Source organism: Primulina tabacum, chromosome 18, assembly GCF_025594145.1.
Source record: "Primulina tabacum isolate GXHZ01 chromosome 18, ASM2559414v2, whole genome shotgun sequence".
In the NCBI taxonomy this organism is placed as follows: Eukaryota; Viridiplantae; Streptophyta; class Magnoliopsida; order Lamiales; family Gesneriaceae; genus Primulina; species Primulina tabacum.
The window spans coordinates 30,134,611-30,154,446 of record NC_134567.1 but is presented as its reverse complement, the minus strand read 5'-3'; the positions used below and the strand labels follow the sequence as shown (position 1 = coordinate 30,154,446).

At 35.2% G+C, this 19,836-nt stretch overlaps 2 protein-coding genes across 6 annotated transcripts; both read left to right on the top strand.

Moving 5' to 3' along the window:
• The first annotated feature begins 1,909 nt into the window (after nucleotides 1-1,909).
• LOC142533023 (glucosamine inositolphosphorylceramide transferase 1-like) lies at nucleotides 1,910-7,207 on the top strand. The gene is made up of 4 exons (XM_075639607.1): nucleotides 1,910-2,625; nucleotides 3,123-3,245; nucleotides 5,009-5,176; nucleotides 5,368-7,207. The coding sequence occupies exons 1-4, from the start codon at nucleotides 2,248-2,250 to the stop codon at nucleotides 7,048-7,050; spliced, it is 2,352 nt and encodes a 783-aa protein (XP_075495722.1). The 5' UTR covers nucleotides 1,910-2,247; the 3' UTR covers nucleotides 7,051-7,207.
• A 912-nt stretch (nucleotides 7,208-8,119) lies between these two features.
• Nucleotides 8,120-19,315, top strand: LOC142532211 (uncharacterized). 5 transcript variants are annotated; one of them, XM_075638505.1, is made up of 22 exons: nucleotides 8,120-8,393; nucleotides 8,497-8,540; nucleotides 8,641-8,704; nucleotides 8,812-8,926; nucleotides 9,004-9,071; nucleotides 9,184-9,281; nucleotides 9,838-10,009; nucleotides 10,527-10,749; nucleotides 11,184-11,310; nucleotides 13,058-13,164; nucleotides 13,308-13,388; nucleotides 14,007-14,138; nucleotides 14,281-14,414; nucleotides 15,297-15,377; nucleotides 15,463-15,536; nucleotides 16,299-16,374; nucleotides 16,494-16,565; nucleotides 17,198-17,237; nucleotides 17,785-18,065; nucleotides 18,191-18,368; nucleotides 18,450-18,497; nucleotides 18,954-19,120. In XM_075638505.1, coding segments are annotated over exons 1-22 (2,277 nt in total). In that variant the 5' UTR covers nucleotides 8,120-8,333; the 3' UTR covers nucleotides 18,956-19,120. The 5 variants fall into 5 exon arrangements, with proteins under 5 accessions (XP_075494620.1, XP_075494618.1, XP_075494617.1 ...); XM_075638503.1 differs by having other exon boundaries at nucleotides 8,121-8,393; nucleotides 8,812-8,917; nucleotides 18,450-18,658; nucleotides 18,954-19,315; XM_075638502.1 differs by having other exon boundaries at nucleotides 8,121-8,393; nucleotides 18,450-18,658; nucleotides 18,954-19,315.
• Nucleotides 19,316-19,836: the final 521 nt, after the last annotated feature.

Below are 19,836 nucleotides of genomic sequence, written 5' to 3'. Positions count from 1 at the left end.
TATAATATATATATATATATATATATATTACCTGTGTTCATTTATTCGTTTTGACTGAGAAATTCGGCAATTTGACTTAAAAAAATCACAATTTTTTTGTTTAATATCAGCGTTTGGATACATCTTGTCCATTCGTTGCCTTTGGGGCAGTGCAAGAGTCGGGCAATTATCATTTCAAGTAGTAATTAATACATATAATTCATGATAACATTTGCAATTTTAAAATACGAGCATATATTCGATGTACTGTATGTTCGAATTAAATATAATGTAGACAAACGATATATATATATATATATACGAAGAATTTATTTTATGTATATCTACAATGAACACTTATGTAACGAATATATGACAATTAAATACCACCCAAAAAAACCTCCCAAGATATATCAAGTGATTTCCACTATAAATTATTATTATTATTATTATTTATTAGATTAGAGTAAATGACAATTTGCGATTTATTATACATTGAATGTGTCGAGATGGAGCTGTCAGGGCATATGCTTGACTAGTAAAATGTTATCACTATTATTTATTGCTGAAATAAATAAATAAATAAAAGATATTGCCATAGCATGGGAGAGTACCAAACTGGTACACATGAAAATGTACCAGTGTTACTTTTTTTAAAAAAATGTAACAATGTCAACCGGCCACATGCTACGATTTAATATATGCATATATTTTTAATTAATATGTTTCGATGATTTTCTTTTAAAAATATATAATCAGCACAATTTTTTTTTGGATGTATGAAATTACATTTCAATCATTTATTCAAAAAAAAAAAAATTCCATTAGTAAACAAGTATAGAAGAAAAAGAGGGGGAAATTACATTAAGCAATAACTTGTATATATGTTTATCATTTTTATCTCATCGTCAATCGATTTACGGTCGTAGTCTATTAGTTTGTGTTTTTTATATTAGTCGTTTTCATCGAAATGCTGACGTGATATAAAAAATAACGACGTGACCTCTTAAAATATTACGTCATCGCAAATTACAATTTGTAACAAGTCTAATTAATTTTTTATTCTAAAATGTCAGCGCTAGAATTATATTCTATACGGTCCAATTTGTTTTACGTTTTGTTAAAAAAGAAAATACTAATTACTCATGTAAACCGTTAAACGAGGTCTCTAAAATTGCATTAAATAAGAAATTAATCGCATTAATTCAGTGGGGGGCATGCCAAACAAACCTAAACCTAAAAGGAAGTAGAGTGGGATTAATTTTGTTTGAGACGAATTTATTAGGTGGTTGCGTGGAAATTATTTAAAATTCGTTCAAATCTTTGACATTTTAATTAATTAATATAAACAAATGCACCAAACTATTTTCATTATTACAATATCCGACTTGTAAAATAATTAAGAATTTCTATCTTCAAATGGTTCAAAACAATCTTATGAGTTATTACAATAAAGTATTTTGAAAATATTTATAATAGAAATCCATCAAACCAACTCTAAATGCCATTTATTTTTAAAATATTTTCATATGGTACATCATATTACATATTTACATTATAAGTAGTTTTAATTTTATCTTGTGGTGTAATCTTAAAATCAAATTTAAATAAATGAACAATTTCGAAGCGTATTTTTTGAGGAAACGTAGTTTTTGGTGTCAGATGAGGTATAATTTATAGTTAAAATGTATTATTATTATTTATTTATATTTAACATGTAATTTAATTATGTGATCAATTTTCAATATACGTAAACCGAAATCGATTTCGGGAATAAAAATATTAAATTTTGGATTACATGTCTGTCGGTATAGATATTCATTATACGTAAACCGAAATCGATTTTGGGTAAAAATATTAAATTTTGGATTACATGTCTGTCGGTATAGATAGATATGCGCGTTGTGAAACTGAAAAACCAAGAAAGTGGCCACAATGTTATTTCTTGGCCCGCTGGCCCTGTTGTCACCTTCCCAAGTCTTCGTCTTCGTCTTCGTCTTCGTTTTCCATTCTAGTATTAAACTTCCAGGACGCAATGATTTAATTATATCCACAGAGATAGGGAGGGGTGCAAAATCCAATGATCCTTTGTTACTTTCTGTCCCTCTGCTCTTTCTTTTTTGGTGGGTCTGAAAAGTAATTTCTGTCTTTGGTCTTGCATGCAAAGGGGCGGGTCAGGCAGCGGCGGTGAGGATTTTCTGTTGGCGGCGAACTCCTATTCTCATTTGCGGCTGGTCCAGAACTACTTTTTCTTCTTGATTTAAAGTAATGGGTTCAAGTTCAATCGTGACTTCAGGATCCTCCAGCGCGGGTTCCGGTGGAGGCGGGTGGTTCAGGTGGCGGTGGAACGGAGGGATGGGGGGTGGGAAGAGCAACAACAGCTTTGTTAATCGGAATGGAAACTGTATCATCAATAGTGATAATAACACTAGTGAACATTGTGTTCTTTCGTCTTGTCTTGCCTTTTTCTTGGTCTCGGTTGTCGTTTTGGGGTCGATAGGGAGTTTGTATGGGAGGTTCATGCTCACGGATAACGTGCGATCGGAGATCAACGCGCCGCCCGGCTGCGTCTTAGACAATGAGGGTTCGTGGGCCATTGGCGTTTACTCTGGTGATTCACCCTTTTCTCTTGAGCCAGTTGAAGCTGTGAGTTTCTTTTTTCTTTTATTTTTTTACTATTTATCTATCCATGGATGCATGTTAAAGCAGGAAATATGAACTTTTTGACCTTTTAAATTATCTGGTTTATTTATGAATTGCAAATGATAAATTTTTTGAATGGGGTTGAAGTGAAAATTCTTGATGCTAATCAATATCTAGTTTTTGTGAGATTTTAAGCCTTGTAACAAATTATTTCTTCTTCTTTTTTTCAATTAAATTAAATTTCTTGATTTGCTTTTAAAAGAAACTCGAGTTTTGGTTTTTCCCTCCCTTTAGACTTCTTAATTCTGCGAACTTCTTCTTAATGACGGTTCAAAATTGAATAATTTTTTGTCACGACAGATAATCTGATTGATACTCAGAACACACGTGCCAATTCATTCAAAAGATGTCTTTCTTAGTTTGAAATTCGATTGATTAGGGACTAACCCGCAATTCCGGTTTTCGAAAAAATTCATAATATCTTGTTAAATGATCTACAGATGAATGTCTGGAAGGATAAGAGTGCAGCATGGCCTGTAGCCAATCCTGTTCTTACTTGTGCTTCACCTTCTGATTCTGGCTTTCCCAGTAATTTTGTAGCTGACCCTTTTCTTTATGTACAGGTATTTTTTTAGGCATCGTATTGTTTTATCCAAAACATGTTCTTAATTTGTCTGGTTTGCCAAGCTTGAGTGAATCGGCACCGCACTTTACCTTACCCAGACATCATCACCCTCTTCCCTGATCATATAAAAAATAATATTTGTTCGATCCCTGGTCATGGTATCTGGTCAGATTCAATCTCGTTTATTTGACCTGTTTTAATGTAAGAAATTTACCGTTTGAGAGGGTAGATAACAGATTTCGTGTTCATTATTTAAGTTTCCGTCATAGTTTTTTTTTTATCGTTCGTCTGATTTCAGGATTGACGTGGATACAATTTGTCACCTTCAATGAACTTGGTTGAATAGTGATTGGAAACAATTGTTTATGTCCAGCTTCTTTGTGTTGCTATTAGTATTTATTTATTTAATTAGCTAAATGGATTGGAATCTTCTTTCTATATTATTATCCTGCTGGGGAGGAAGCCAACAAGGATATAGTAGAAATCTTTTTAAAAATTAGAGCAAAGGGGTTGAGTTGTAAATTAGTTGAGGGACAAAGTGAATGTTTCCATTTCTCGTAGAGCAGTCTTTATTGCATTTTTAATATGTTGTTTTACGTTTACTAAACGCTTTCTCTTTCTCTTAATCTGATTTTGGTGGACTTTCCTAAAATTAGACTGAATCAGAATATCTAAATTGGAACCTTGGAATTCCTAGCTTACGTGGTACCGGTTTAGTTACTGAAAAGCTCGAGCTTATAGGAAATGATATTTATACTTTGGAGCATTTCTGTTGAACTCTTAATAGAGAAAATCATTATATTTTTTCTGGAAATTTTAGAGGTGATAGTACAAGATACAGGGTAGGCGGTCAAGAGTGAGTTGTTTCTCAACTAGAAATCACTCTGTAGTGTTTTTTAGCGAAACACCAGTACCACAAGAAAAAGGGCAGACAGCTTTGAATGCATGCTTTAGCAATTGGTGGTGTGTGAACTAGAAATATCAAGCATAATCTAAATATGAGCTTTTGTTGAAATCCTTTTATCGAAAGATAATCTATAAAGAAGACGGCAATGACCAGTATTTTGCATCAGATTTTGTGGTGGGGTTTCACTTCACATTATTGAGATATCCCACGCATCACTCGCAGAATAACGAAATTTAAATACACCCCCTTTATTATTATTATTTTTTCTCTGGGGGCGGGGGTAATGAACAAGAAGATTACTTCATGGAGCCATGAAAGAACTACGATTGGAATGGATTAGTCATGATCTGCCCTTTAAGGAAATGGGACAATGAAGGATGGATGAGGATGACAATATGATTGATGTAATAAGCAAATATAAAATTGATTTAAATGCAGCGGATAACAGCTGGGCTCGAGAATTGATGTGTATTCGAATCATAGGAGCTAGCAATCGTCGATTCTCGACATGGTTTTTTGTTCCTAATATTAATGGCTATGTTCATTTGTAGAGAGTTCATTATTCATAGTAAGAATTTGTTTAAGGGTGGCTTTGGTTGTTGCTTGAAGAAATCAGTGCCCACTTTTATTGCTAATATAATTGTGTCCCCCGACATTTATATTTCTTAACCTTAACTTATATTTGATTCGGTGCACTTGATTTGTAGGGTTTTTTGCCACCTAAGAATGTGCTGTGTTTTCCATGGTCGTGTCACTGAATCGGACAACTGGGGATCATCAAAATAATTGAACTTTAATATAAATCTTTTCTTGAATAAATTTTCATTTCAGCGTATGTTTATGTCATGATGCAGGGAGACACTCTTTATCTGTTTCACGAAACAAAAAATTCTGTTACAATGCAAGGAGATATAGGAGTTGCACGAAGTGTAGATAAGGGAGCAACATGGAAGTATTTGGGTATTGCCCTAGATGAAGATTGGCATCTCTCATATCCCTATGTCTTTGACTACAACGGAAACGTATGGCTTTTATCTTATTAAATAAAATTGGTATGCTGGATGAACTAGATTGAGCAAATTAACAATTGTCTTGATTTGGGATTTTTTCTATCGCGACACCCAATTTGTAAATCAGATGCGTTAATGATGAATAATGGGACATGGTACATATATGAAATTTGATTTTTTTTCACCTCTTTTATTTTGTACAGATATATATGATGCCAGAGAGCAGTGCAAAAGGGGATATTCGTCTTTATCGTGCCATAAACTTCCCTTTGACATGGACAATGGATAAGATTATTATGAAAAAGCCTCTAGTAGATTCTTTTATAATACCTCATCAGGGTTTGTTTTGGCTTTTCGGTTCTGATCACAGTGGGATTGGCACCAAAAAGAATGGACAACTAGAAATCTGGTATAGCAATTCCCCTCATGGTCCTTGGAAACCTCATAAGAAAAACCCTATATATAATACAGACAAGAGCATGGGAGCTCGGAATGGAGGCAGGCCATTTGTATACAACGGAAATCTCTATCGCATCGGTCAAGACTCTGGTGAAACATATGGAAAGCGGATACGTGTATTCAAGATTGGGGTTTTGACCACTGATGAGTTCAGAGAAGTCGCGGTTCCCTTGGGAGTCAAGGAGTCGAATAAGGGCCGGAATGCATGGAATGGTGCTCGTGGCCATCACATCGATGCTCAACAGCTCAGTTCTGGCGAGTGGATTGCAGTTCTTGATGGGGATCGAGTACCATCAGGAGATGCACTTCGACGCTTTATGTTTGGGTTAGCTTCGTTTCTAGCCGTGTTGGTCTTTGTTATGCTCGTGGGATTTTTACTTGGGGTGGTGAAGTGTATCGTCCCATTAAGTTGGTGCCCACACAATATGGGAAAGAGGAGTGATGCTTTCTCGGCTTGGGAGAGGCCCAGTGTGTTATCTGCGAAGCTGAGGCTATTCTGCAGTCGTCTGAACCGAGCAAGCTCTACTTTGCATGCCAGGATAAGGCCAAACAGTTGCAGTGGAATCATCATCCTGACTTTCGTGATTGTGGTGGCTGTGGTGCTGACATGTTGCGGGGTCAATTATATATACGGTGGAAATGGTGGGCAGGAATCGTACCCACTTAGTGGTCACTACTCCGAGTTCACTTTATTAACCATGACCTATGATGCTCGTCTTTGGAATCTGAAAATGTACGTGAAACATTACTCGAGATGCTCCTCGGTGCGTGAGATAGTTGTTGTGTGGAACAAAGGAACGCCTCCACAATTAAGCGACTTTGACTCAGCCGTTCCCGTAAGGATAAGGATAGAGGAACACAACTCATTGAACAACCGCTTCAAGATCGATCCATTGATAAAAACTCGAGCCGTTCTTGAGCTTGATGATGACATCATGATGACTTGTGATGACATCGAACGAGGGTTCAGAGTCTGGCGTGAGCATCCAGAACGTATAGTGGGGTTTTATCCGCGCTTCGTTAACGGGTCCCCATTAAAGTATAAAGGCGAGAAACATGCCCGGAAATATGATGGGTACAACATGATTTTGACCGGGGCTGCTTTTATTGACAGCACCGTGGCATTTGAGATATATTGGAGCACATACGCAGCAGAAGGCCGAGAGATGGTGGACAGTTTCTTTAACTGCGAAGACATATTGATGAACTATTTATACGCAAATAAAAGCTCGACTAACGTGGTAGAGTACATTAAACCCGCATGGGCGATAGATACGTCGAAATTTTCTAGTGTGGCTATCAGCAGGAATACACAGGCTCATTATGGGGTCCGAAGCAACTGCTTGACGAAGTTTTCGGACATGTATGGAAGTTTAACTGACCGGAAGGTGGAGTTCAGCAGACGAACTGATGGTTGGGATGTATAGCTGGGAAAAATTCTCAGGTTGCTTGACATAAAGGAAAAATTTAGCGTCATTTTTTATATATTTTTTTAATAGCATAAAGTGAAATTGTATATTGTTTTCGTGGGGTTTACATCTTTTTTCTTTCGAAGGAAAAAATCTGTAGTATGGAAGCAGCCAATTTCGACTATTCTGTATCCAAATATGAAAACAAAATTGGTTGAAAAATTGTTTTTTTATAAACTAATCATCTCTTACCTCGTTCAATAGTGAAAAAACACATCACAGAATTGAAGATAATCCAATCGAGAGGCGATACACAGACGGGATTTCCAAATCATTCCTTGTTGTAAAAAGTAAAAAACCTAGAATATTGGAATTGGTCATGCCACACATACCAATCAGTTTCTACGCGATGCTCATTGTTTTGAAGCATGAAATTCAATGAGATTTAGATTTGAAAGCATTGTTTAGAAATATGGAATTTCAAAATGAGATTTGATATTTCGGAGAATTTGATGAAATTTTATTTAACAAGTGAAAATAGGTAAAATTTTATTAGATTTTATGGATTTGAGACACAAAAGAAAATAAAAATATTTTACTAATAAATTTTTATAACTTACTCGAAAATTTTAAATGTTCTTCTTAAATTTAATAATATACTATTTATCTAAAAATATATATTATCAATTCACACATATTTATATTATATATATTGTGAGAAAATTATTTCAAAATCAATTAAAATAGTTTTGTATTAAGAAATTCTATAAATAAAACATTTTTATTAAAAAAATTATTATTTTAATACTAAAAACTTGATTTATCAAAATTTGATAAAATTTATTTTAACTTCACGGTGATATACTTTATAATTTTTTCATTTATTAAAAATTTATTTAATTAAAAATATTTTTCATATGTTCAAAACTAATTTTATCTTTGATAAGAAAACATGAGTATGTTTAATAAATAAATTACAATAAATTAATTTTAATTTAACCAAATTTTAAATTATATTTAAATTTTTTGTACCAAATAGAATTTCAAATCCAAATATTTGATAAAATAAATTAAAAAAATAGTCCTAATCCGATCATTTGGGTTTGAACCCGAACCAGAGCTACACCTTGAATCCTCGTTCCGGTGTCCATTCTGGTACCCGAACCTACCCCGAAATCTTCAGACAGGCAGAATTTGTTCAGGTCACCATAGTACTCTTGCTGCTTGAAATCCTGCAAAGGTTACACCTTTCGGATCTCAAATAGCTCGATTTGTCACTTGATTTCTGCAATTTTTTGTACATGGCGTCAATCAGCAATTCCAAACGCATTATGGAGGATGATGATGACGAAGAAAAGGAGGCATGGCCTATGTTTCTTTGCATTCATCTTGAACGTGTTTATGTTTTCATGTATGCTCCGTTTGATGATTTGTTTTCCATTTTCTGTTCACATTTATTTGCAGTTTGAGCATTTTGATGACTTTACTCTCGCGTCTTCATGGGAAAGGTACGAATATTTAGTGTGGCATTGCATTTTATGAAACCTATAACGAACAAGATAGACTACATTTATGCAATACTACTGTCACCAATTGCATATTTTATAGGTTCATTTCTGAAATAGAAGCTGTGTGTAGACAATGGGTGGCAGATGGTCCAAAGAATCTATTGGTATAACGAGTTTACTCGCGTAGCTGGGTTTCATCTAAAATAACTATATTAACTCTTATTATGGTCTGAGCTTTTTTGTTTCTCTAACAATTGGATGTTGACCGTAGATAAAGGATGCTGTTCAAACCGATATTTTGAGGGATTTGTACAAGGTTAAATCCGAGTTCAAGTATGCTATGAAAAGCTATTGCATGGAGTACTATTTCCAAACAAGTAATAGTGGTATTTCCCTAGCCATAGCATTAATTATTAGCTAGTTTTTCTAGCATGAATCTTAATTGTAATCATCTTCGATTCAGGTAAAGTCGCTGACTGGAATCAACCTTTACATGATTTGCAACTATCGTTTGGGGTGAAGGAGTTTTTGGTCAGTAGTTGTCTCTATTCTTTCCTCTCTTTTCCCTCATTCATTGGCGCAGTAGTATCTGGTTTTGTTTATTTATTGTCGTCTTTTCACCCTTGTAGTCTGCACTTTGTAGGTGATTGCTCCCCAAAGTGCAAGTGGTGTGGTTCTCGATGCACCAGAGGCTAGCAAACTTTTGAGTGCAGTTGCCATTGCTTTGTCCGGTTGTTCATGGTTTGGCTGCTAATAACATCATAGTTCTACCCTTTTTGTCTGAACTTTTCACTTTTTTATTGAGAAATAGTTCAGCAGTTTTCGATTTTTATTAAATTATGCCCCTAATTGCAATGAATCGCGTCCTGTATTGTGGTGTGAAGACTATAAGCTTGTGATACGAGCTTTTCTAGCAACTTGGATTAATATTTTGCAAAGCAAGGATAAGTATGATATTATAATCAGTGAATTTATTGGCATCAAGGTCTTGCTTATGGTTCCTACAATGTGGCTCAGATCATGCATAAATTGTATCAAATCGGACCCTTCATTGTCTTTAAAGCTTAACCGGACGTGCATTGAACAATAGAACAGCGAGGATGTTGAGTGTAAAACAGTGTTACTTTTTTTTTCAGACATCATTGCTTAATTTGTTTTCTTTTTTTTTTTTTAGGGAGTATGGTGATGGTTTTAGTTGTTGGACATCATAGCATAAGTACACATTGCTTTCCTGCTTCTGGTTAAGGAAAAAAAGTACAACAAAGGAGTTGACCTGTTTTGCATTTCGTCTTTGCAGCCTGTGGCCAGCATTTGTTCCAGTTCACGATCCTTCACGCAAAGCCTATATTGGTATTCAAAATATGGGAACAGTTTTTACTAGAAGATTTGAAGCTGACCGCATTGGTAGCCAAGTTCCAATAAAGCTTATGCATTTGGAAGGATTATATGAGCTTTTCATTTCTAAATTCGTGAGTCCTTGACTTTCTCAATTTTGGAAAAAAACCCTCGAGCTTGTTATGTAATAACTGTTAATTTTGAATTTGTTTTTCCATCTGGTACTTAGTTTTAGCTTCAAAGGCTCTTGCATTCGTTGGAATCCACGTTACGTGGTCTGAATATTTGTTTGCATGTCATTTTGTTTGTTTCTTAAACGTATATACCTCTTTTGGTGAACGGGAAACTCCTTCATGGAATTGACCGTCATGTTTCTATGAGTATTTATGTTTAAACAATGGTCTGCCGACATTTCTCCCCCTCCCATTATTGTATTAATAGTCAGGAAACTTTGTCCTTGGGCATTGTACTTTGGGAGCAATCATGCTTGTTATGCTCGTTTATGTATGATTGACTATGTTAGCTTACCTTATTGAACTCAATTCTCATTGGTTTAAATAGGTTATTTTTTAGATCTTTGAGTTGCATGTGCCGATATATTATCATCGTATACTGATATGATAGTCCATCTTTCCAAACACATACCCGAAGGCCTATACTGCTGTGGACTTGTCAATGCATAATTTTGAAGTCCAATTTAAGATGAAGTTAACCTACAGAACCCCTATTTCTGATGAGGAAGATGAAGTGCAAGAATTGGAAGCCGGAGGCACAGAATCCAGTGAAAGTCTTAAGAGTGACAACCATGGAAAAACTCAATGGGATGATGATTGTCGTTGGAGTCAGTGGTACTCGGCGGAGGACCCAGTCAAAGGTAGATATGCTGTTGCATGTGATTGCATAATAATAATAATTATTATTATTATGTTTTGATTGCTTCTAGTGCTCTTCCAGATTGTAACTGTCTTTTGGAATGCATGAGAGTTGAGTGGCTTTAATGATTTTGTCTAGATACTACATTATGGGAAACCTATGTGCAAAAATAATCTCCATTGAAGTGTGAAATAAAATATCAGGGATTCTTCAGATGCGGACCTGTTCATTTTCTAGGAAAGAGTAAAATTGTAACATATTTGCGAATACATTTGACAAATTTATTTGGAGTGAGCTTATTATTGACTTGGTTCCTTCTCTGAGTGGACTTTTTGAAATTTTTTGTTGCTTTATTTGGTGTTAGTAAGTAGCAGACATTAAGTCTCAAAACCGCAAAAATTATCTCTTTTTATGTATGTGGAGTTTCCTCTTCAGGATTTCAACTGCTTGCAATATGGTCTGAGTTAAAAGCTGAAAGTTCTCTGGATATGGCTGAATTGGAAAATGTGTCGCCTTTGGAAGCTGATAAGTGGTTCTTGAATCCAATTTTTTCCCAAAATCTGTAAGAGTTGCTTTTTTTATGTGTGATAATGTTATTCTCCGAATGCATGAGAATGCACAACATGCTTTTGATCAACATGTGCCTGTGTCAAGTTTGAGCTAACTTATTGGAGTCGTTGTCTATTAGGAAAGTGACGAATTTGAAATGCTAACCAAGAAGTTTGAAATATGGGACTTGCATTCATATGCCACTCTACAAGTTAGTATTCGTACGACGAGTTACTAAAAAAGGACAGCCACTCATAGAGTGGTCAGACAATATTTGTTTTAACAACTTCAATATTTTCCAACATTTGATTTGGCCTACTCCTGAGGATATCGAGTGTGAAATTGATTCCAGTGCTTTTAACCTAAAATTTTCCTGTCAAACCTCTGATGCTAAATCCAGGTCAGCACCTGTCCAAACGTCAATTCACACACCTTCAAATTTGAATGTTCTACTTGATACCAGTGATATATCATTTCCTTTTGATATTGTTCTCAAATCTTCTGGAAAACGAAATGCATTCGCCATAATCCCAGACTTAATAAGTACTGGTAATCGAAGATTGAAGTTGGTTTGATTCAGCGGTATCGTGAAATGTTAGTCAAAACACGTTATCTGATACTTCGATTAATCATGGATGCATGTTATTCGTCTTATTTCCAAATATAGCATACATAGGTGAAACTTTAGGTTACATGCGCTGTCCTCAGCATCAACTTGTACAGTGATGTCCTCAAATTCGTTATTTAATAGCAACATGTTGATGTGGCGCTTAACTTTGTGTTCAAGATAGGTTACAAGGTAATCTAGTGGTGGTTGCTGTCCTGGTCCTTGTTTGGACTCAACCCAATCCTTCAGCATGTTAACCTGATCTAATTATAGCATGCACAACTGCCAATGTCCGTCCATACCTTTTGCTGAGCAGCTTTGAGTATTGTTGTGTTATGTTCAAGCCTAGTGCTTGACTTGATTCAGTACATTGAGGTTGGCATATCTTCCTTGAAGTCATTCATAAGGCGTTACAAAAAATTTGGTAAACAGCACGGCCTGTGACTGACGAGCATTTTGGTAAACAGCACGGCCTGTGACTGACGAGCATTACCTCCCAATTTCCGTATTTCTTAAGTTGTATCTCTCTTTAAATCTGCTGCGGCACTGGATGATCCATGTAGTATTTCTTGACAGAGACATAGATCTAATGTCTTTATCCATGATTATGCTACTCAGTTCTTGATGAGATTGGACAAGTACAGTTATAAAACAACATGGCCATACACTTTTTAATCATTTTGGTGGTTACTTTGGAGATTGAACTTAACTAATTCCCTAGTAATGCCAGGATATTCACACTGCTTTTGTACTTATCAGCCACTTTCTTTCTCTACTCCGGTTGCTCAATCTTCACTCCCCTTTCTGCTGTGCACTATTCAGAAAAATCCCTTCTCCGTACCCCCTTCCCTCGTCCAAAATTTATCTTCCTCGATTATGACATTTCTTTTCTGCTGAAAATGAATGAATCAGATAGTGTTTATTTTATTTTATACGGTCATCAAGAGGGAAATGTTAGTTCTGTGAATTTTTGGTTGCAAAGGTTTGACTGATTCCTGGGTAGTTTGTTGTTAACATTTATTTTTTGATTGATTGATCTTATTTCAAAGGAACTTGCTTTATTTTATCATTAATTATGGATTTTAAATTATGGAGAATTTGATTTTTTTAACCCTTGTTTGAAGTGATTGAGTCACGTGCTCTTGTTTAACAGCGGTGCTTCTGGTGGAAACACCATTGGATTTGCATCACAGCTGCGCCTTCTGGTTAGGGCATTGGAAATGTCATTGGATGCTCAATTTTTGGAAGATTTTGTGTCAGGTTTAAAGATCTTTATGTAGATGATATTTATGTGTCAGATGTGAAGAATAATTTATTTTAATTTATAGTTTTTCCTTTTATAATTTTTTTGGGTTAATTTTACTATTCGATTCGTTCTATTAATTAAGAAGCTGAAAACTCAGGTTCTGAAACTTTGAAGTCATCAGAAGTTGTGCCTCCCCCAACAGTTCTTGATCGTGTGCTAAAAGATCTATTTCATGAAGGTACAAAGTTTGTCTATTTTTTGGTAGCCTCTCAACTTTTTTTTTACTTGTGATGTCATAGTCACTCTTGCTTTCCAAACCACCTTTGATCGATTGATTTTTCTTCTGATTTTGTATAATTCCCTTATGTTGTGTTTGGAATGAATTATTTGAGTGGATTCGAAATGGATTTGATTTCAAATTACATCAAATCTATCGTATCCATTTAATTCAAAATTAGAATGAAGGATATGAAATCCCTCATATTAGCTAATACCAGTTTTATGCTTCAATTTCAAATTCACTCATCAACTTAGTCAGAATTTGAAATGCTTTTATTTGAAATCCTCCCACAAATCCGAATACATCAATTCAAACACAACCTTAATAATTTTTACATTCCAACATAAGTAAGTGCTATTCTTTGGCATGCGTGAAAGTAGGGAAAGATGGAAGAAAGTGGTTACGGCATTAGCTCAATTATAGTTATATTCACTCTAAAAGGTTAATTGTTGCTTCTGATAGTATAGGTCATTATTGAACATTATAAAGTACAAAGAGGCAATGTGACTGGTGTTAATGTGTTGTGGTTGCTCTTGGGTTTAAGTTGATGCTCACTGACATACCTTTTCCACTCAGTTGCGGGAGCTCAATTGGATTTATCTTTGGGGGAGCATAGAAATTCGCGAGCTGTTAAAGGCGCTGCTCTTGAATCACTATTTGCACAGTTCTGTTTACATGCCCTTTGGTTTGGCAATTGTGGCATACGTGGTAATTCTCTTGAGATCTGTTTTATCAAGATAATCTCTTGATGAGCTTATTAAAAAAATGTGTGCATCCGTAGATTTTCCTCCTCTTTTAACTGTCGTTTTACATATTCTCACTGTTGTCAGTTTGCTGCTCATTTGATTAGCAATTGCTGTACTCTGGATAGAGTTTGTAAGGGAGGTTCGGTGGTGTTGGGAAGAATCACAGCCACTTCCAAGAATGCCAGTCAATGGCACAATCGACTTATCTACCTGCTTGATTAATCAGAAATTGCACATGGTTGGTTTTGGTTACAAATTATATACTTCCGGATATCATAGCACATCTGTTAAATTTGTAGAATCACGTCCCCTCTTCTCTCTCTATCCTGTGTGTCACCATTTGTTTTCCTGCCTCTTCGATCATTATCTTGTTTCTTCACTGAGTTGTTATTGCCAAACAATCATACTTTATTGGAGTGGGTGGCGAGACGATTTTATATACTGTGGCTATTGATCCTTTTTTCTTCATAATCATGGCGTGATACCTTCTCTTATTAAGATCAGAACTGAAACATTAGTTGGGGGAGCTGAGATAATATGAAGCTGTGGAGTGACCACCCCGTTCCACCTGTTTTTCTCTTATAAGCTTGCTTTAAGTGTGTAATTGATAATTGATTAAATCTCTATTGATTTAAGTAAGAAATATCTAGTGTCTTTGACTCTTGATTAGTATCTTGTTGTCAAATAGGACTATGTATTCAAGGATTTTTCTCCTTTCAATGACAAAGTTATACCCTTGTTATGTTATGAAATGAATCACGATCTGTTGCAGTGAGGAGAAGCATTAATTCAAACAGCATTGAAAGACTGGTTATGCTATTTAATCTAATAGTAGATAATTACAAAGACCATGTTCGAACTTAGCCTAACCAATGCACCTGAATAATCTGTGAAGAAATTGATACTTTTTCAAAACACCACATTCTGAGGTTCTTCTGTAAATTTTCTACGTGTGATTTGTTTATGGTCACAAGATATTATGGACACTGATTGATTCTAATGTGATGAAGAATGCCATCTCTCTGTCTCTCTCTTTGAAGAAGAATATCTAAAATAATTAAATTCTTTTTTATACTGTTGTGCCTTTTGAATCAAATTACTCTATATGTTAATTTTTCAGCTTGCAATATGCATCAATAAGAAATGTCAACAAGATAAAGGCAATGATGTTGGTGGAAGTGGGGATTCCGGTACTGTTCATGTATGTGTAGATTTCTATTTTGTTCCTTGTGGCAGTTGTACCTCATTATTTTAACCTCTGTCATTGATTGCATATTTGACTGCAGGAAGATATTTTGGTTCCTAGGGATTTTTCTTCTTCTCGTGATGTTGACAAAGGTGTTGGAAGGAAGCAAGACAGGTGAAAAGCAAGTGACAACTCTGTTTTTCTACCATCTCGACCTAGACTTTGTCGGCTTGCCAAAAATATTTGGTTGCCATTGCTGTCCTTTTCTGCCAACTTCGGACAAGAAACTGATGAAGTTAATATATAGATTGCTTCATACTGATTCTATGGTTTTTTATACTATCCTTTATAACTTCAATTATAGAGTTTTCTGGAAGATATGGTTTGGTCGGAGAAATTAAAAGCTGTTGATCCAAGAATCTCATTCATTATTTGGAAGGTCCTTTAATTGGATTAGTCTATGTCTAGTTTGATTCACTTTCAAACAAATATAAAAAGCATTGCAATGTGTTTAAATCACAGGTATTTTTTTAGGCGACCACTCTTTAAAAAAAAAAAAAAAAAAAGAGCTCCCTAGACTAACGAGCCCAACTAAAAATTGTTTAATGCAATTTTCCCAGATCATTGCGGTGTGGTGAATATAGAAACATGGTTTGTGGTATGAGTTGTCATTTAGGATAAAGTTTCTAACTTGTCCTTTTATCTATCTACTTATAGGTCATTTTTGGCAAAGACACCCTGAAAAAGTTATTCTAATAGCCTCTCTTAGTATAGTAGCATAAATAATATTTTGAAATAGTGATTTGCTGAGATTATTTTTGGGAGAGATGGATTTAATTTTATTTCATTTCTTGCTTGGCTCTGGACGCATGTGCTTGTTATTCTGGATATGTTTATGTTTCTGCATCTGTTTAAAATGCCTTCTTAATGTGTCAGAAAGCATTCAAGTGGAGTTCCCGTGCCTCTGATGCTTTTGAAATCATGCAAGAGTATGCATGTTCCAATAACACAGGTTGATTGCTAAATCTATCGACTGTTTAAAGCTTTTTCCTCTGTTCCCCATACACTATTGAACCTGCTCAAATAATACTGAAGGGAATAACATGCATTCCCCTTTTATTGATTATGTAGGATCCACCTCCTTTGACTGAAGATATGCATGAAGAACGACTACAGGCTGCTCAAGCCTTGGGTGATTCATTTGTAAGTTTAACCCATTAGTGCATATGATTTTTTCGTCTTAAATGTAATTTTGCATGTCAAGATTCAGGCTCAATTTTTAGTTGGAAAACATTGGTTTTTCCAGTGGAATTTCAAGTGGGAGTTTGATGCTTTGTTGTTCTTTTACTCTTCAGTCCTGATTCGCAAGTATTAAGGCTGTAAAACTTCTTCCGATTATTTTGCATAGCATTCACATAATATTAGTTAAGGATATATGTGATAGCATGTGCAAGTTTTGAATGTTAATAATAGTAAATTTGACTGGATCTAGTTTGAGAAGCTCCTTCTGGGCCCATTTTTTTGTGACAGATTATTTGGAGTCAAAACGATTATGGGCTAAAGCTTTTGAAGACCATTTCTTTTCGTTGGGTTCAATATATGTATGCTATCGAGATTATGACAAATAATTGATCCGATTGTATTGCGATTTGATTGGATTATTTTCATGCCTATATCAGAGTGATAGTTTTATATAAATTATGAATTAATCGGGAATAACAAGATTTTTTGCCACTTGTATTGGATATTGGCCTTAGCTAATCACATGCTGTTTTTATTGTGTTCTCTCCACTATCTTCTTGTTCAAAATTATCTTCTGCCTTCATTTTTTGCAGAATTTCTCTGCTCAACTTGAGAAAGATATCCTGGCATCTGGTAACGGCATTTCTTTCATCATGCCTATACTTTTGTTAGTCACTTGGAGTAATTTTTTTTACTACTCTAGAAGAAAATGTCTTTCTTTCTGCAGAAATGGCATTTAGCATTTTGCAGTAAAAATGGGGAAATTAGATATCAGCATCCACCAAATTTTTTTTTTATTTTGAGATTTGCAATATTTTAAAGAACTTGGGATCTCACGGTTCAAATTATTGCTTTGTTGCAACAGTTAGGCTCATCTATGTTAGTGCTTTTCAAGAACATAACTTGCTTGACACGAAATCAACGGTGTGGTAGGCCAGCATGTAGCTGATGTGCTATTTCTTTCTTCACTATAGTCTTCTTTCAGATATTTTGATTTGATGTTTGTCAGTAATTCTTTCCTTCCTCTCTTTCAATGAATGGGACCCAGGATGCCAAATAGATAGTTTTATGCGAGCTATGCATAATTCTGAATGGTTCTTGATAATCAGCTTATGTTGACCTGTTATATTTTTCTCGATCTTCATGTCTGTTCACGTGGATCACTTACTCTCGACTGCAGACATGTCTGCATTCAAGGCTTCTAATCCAGATGCCACCTTCGAAGATTTCATCCGGTGGCATTCACCTAAAGATTGGGAGAATGATGCTACTATAGAACATAATCAAGTGTCTCAAAGTAATACAAATCAAGGGTCAGCAGTCGAGTGGCCTCCTTGTGGAAGACTATCAGAGCGAATGTCAGATCATGGAAACTTGTGGAGAAAGATCTGGAATGAAGCTCTGCCTTTAAATGCTTCCGAACAAAAGCCACTGCTAGATCCGAATAGAGAAGGAGAAAAGGTAATCCTGATTTTCGGGTGATAGTTTGGTTACTCTTTTCTCGTAGACTTACTCCATTATTTCACTGTTCAGTGGTTTTTAGTTATTTATTTTTAATTTTTAATCACTGTATCATCTCATGCTAGGTTCTTCATTATTTGGAGACGCTTAAACCGCACCAACTGCTGCAACAAATAATCTGTACTGCCTTCAGAGCAGCAGCTGACACTCTTAATCAGACTTCGTTTGGTGGCTTGAAGCACATGACCACAAAAATCGGACAGTTGTATATTACCATGGGATCGATGCTAAAATATCTGCAAAGTAATGTTGTCAATATCTTGAAAATTTATTTTGCTGAGAAAGTGCTTTCCGGAATCTACTAATGCTCTGTTTCTACCACAGTGCACGATGTAATTGGTGATGATGTTATAGAAGACCTCACACGATTGTGTACGACCTTTGAACACGTTGAGAAGTTAATTTTACTAGCAGCATCTCTTCACCACAAATTCTTGGAATCCCCACACCTTACCCAATCAATTTTTGATGATTTCTACGATTACTATCTCCCTAAAATGGGAACCGGCTCTGCACAAGTTGATACCATGAAGGTAAACTCTTAGTGCTACTTTTTGCAACTGTTACCTATCAACGGGATAATGCCTTGCTCGTAGGTTAGTATGAAGACTCAAAACAATTTTTGGGTGCTCTCATTCTTGGGAATGTCGTGATTTTAATCAAATCTCTGTGGAGTGTTTTTGTATGAGAAATCGATCTTTTTTTTAAAAAAAATTATTTTTACTCGGAAGATGGTACAAGGGTGCACCTTATTTGAATCTGTTTTCCTGATATATTTGTAATACATCTTTCTTCGTGCTATTATCTTGATTTTTCTCCCCATGATAGGATTTTGACAAGAAGCAACAAATAAGATCACACGACAGAAATGTGGTGGTCAACATGTTCCATCCACCAACTGCAAACCAGTCGTGGAGGAAAGTTTTGAGCATGGGAAATCTCCTCAATGGCCACGAACCGATCTTGAGGGAGATAATATTTTCGAAACGCGATCGGGTCGAGGGAAGCTACTATGCCGCAGGTACACCTAAGGTTTATCAACAAGATGTTGAAACATACAGAATGTATGTATGTGCAACCTCAAATGATCTTGGGGTAGCTCTTGCTGTTGCCTCTTGTGACTAAATTATTTGTACATTACAATTATTTTTATATGAAATCATCGATCCCGATTCTTTACTGATTAATAATTATGCATCGAGTTTGTATGCTTTTTATCGAATCGTATGGATCAAAACAATTTATTGACCTGAAATCGACTTTATATATATTTGAAATCATCTAATCATATAGATGACTGATGTTTATTCTTTATATAATTTAGTGGGTTTGTATTATTTAACAAATTTATTATGGTGTAAAGTATCCAAATAATGTTTGAAATTGGAAGTGCTATGGTCCTTATACATTATAATAATTAGTTGTGACAGAACTTATAATCGATGATTCGTATTTAAATTCAGATCTTTAAACAACTCGAGATCAAACGGCCGAGTATGTATAATTCAATTATCTAATTTATATGCAAAATATAATATTATTTAGAAATTAGAAGTTCTGAGAAGACATTCTTTCTTTATAGAAGTTTTGTCTTAATTCCAATTTTCGAAACTTTCATTTTATTTGTCCGTTCCCCCAAAAGCTCATAAATTTTCTGCTCCAATATCAAAGTTCAGAAGCTATTCGTCTTTCCTTTACTAAACAATAGATT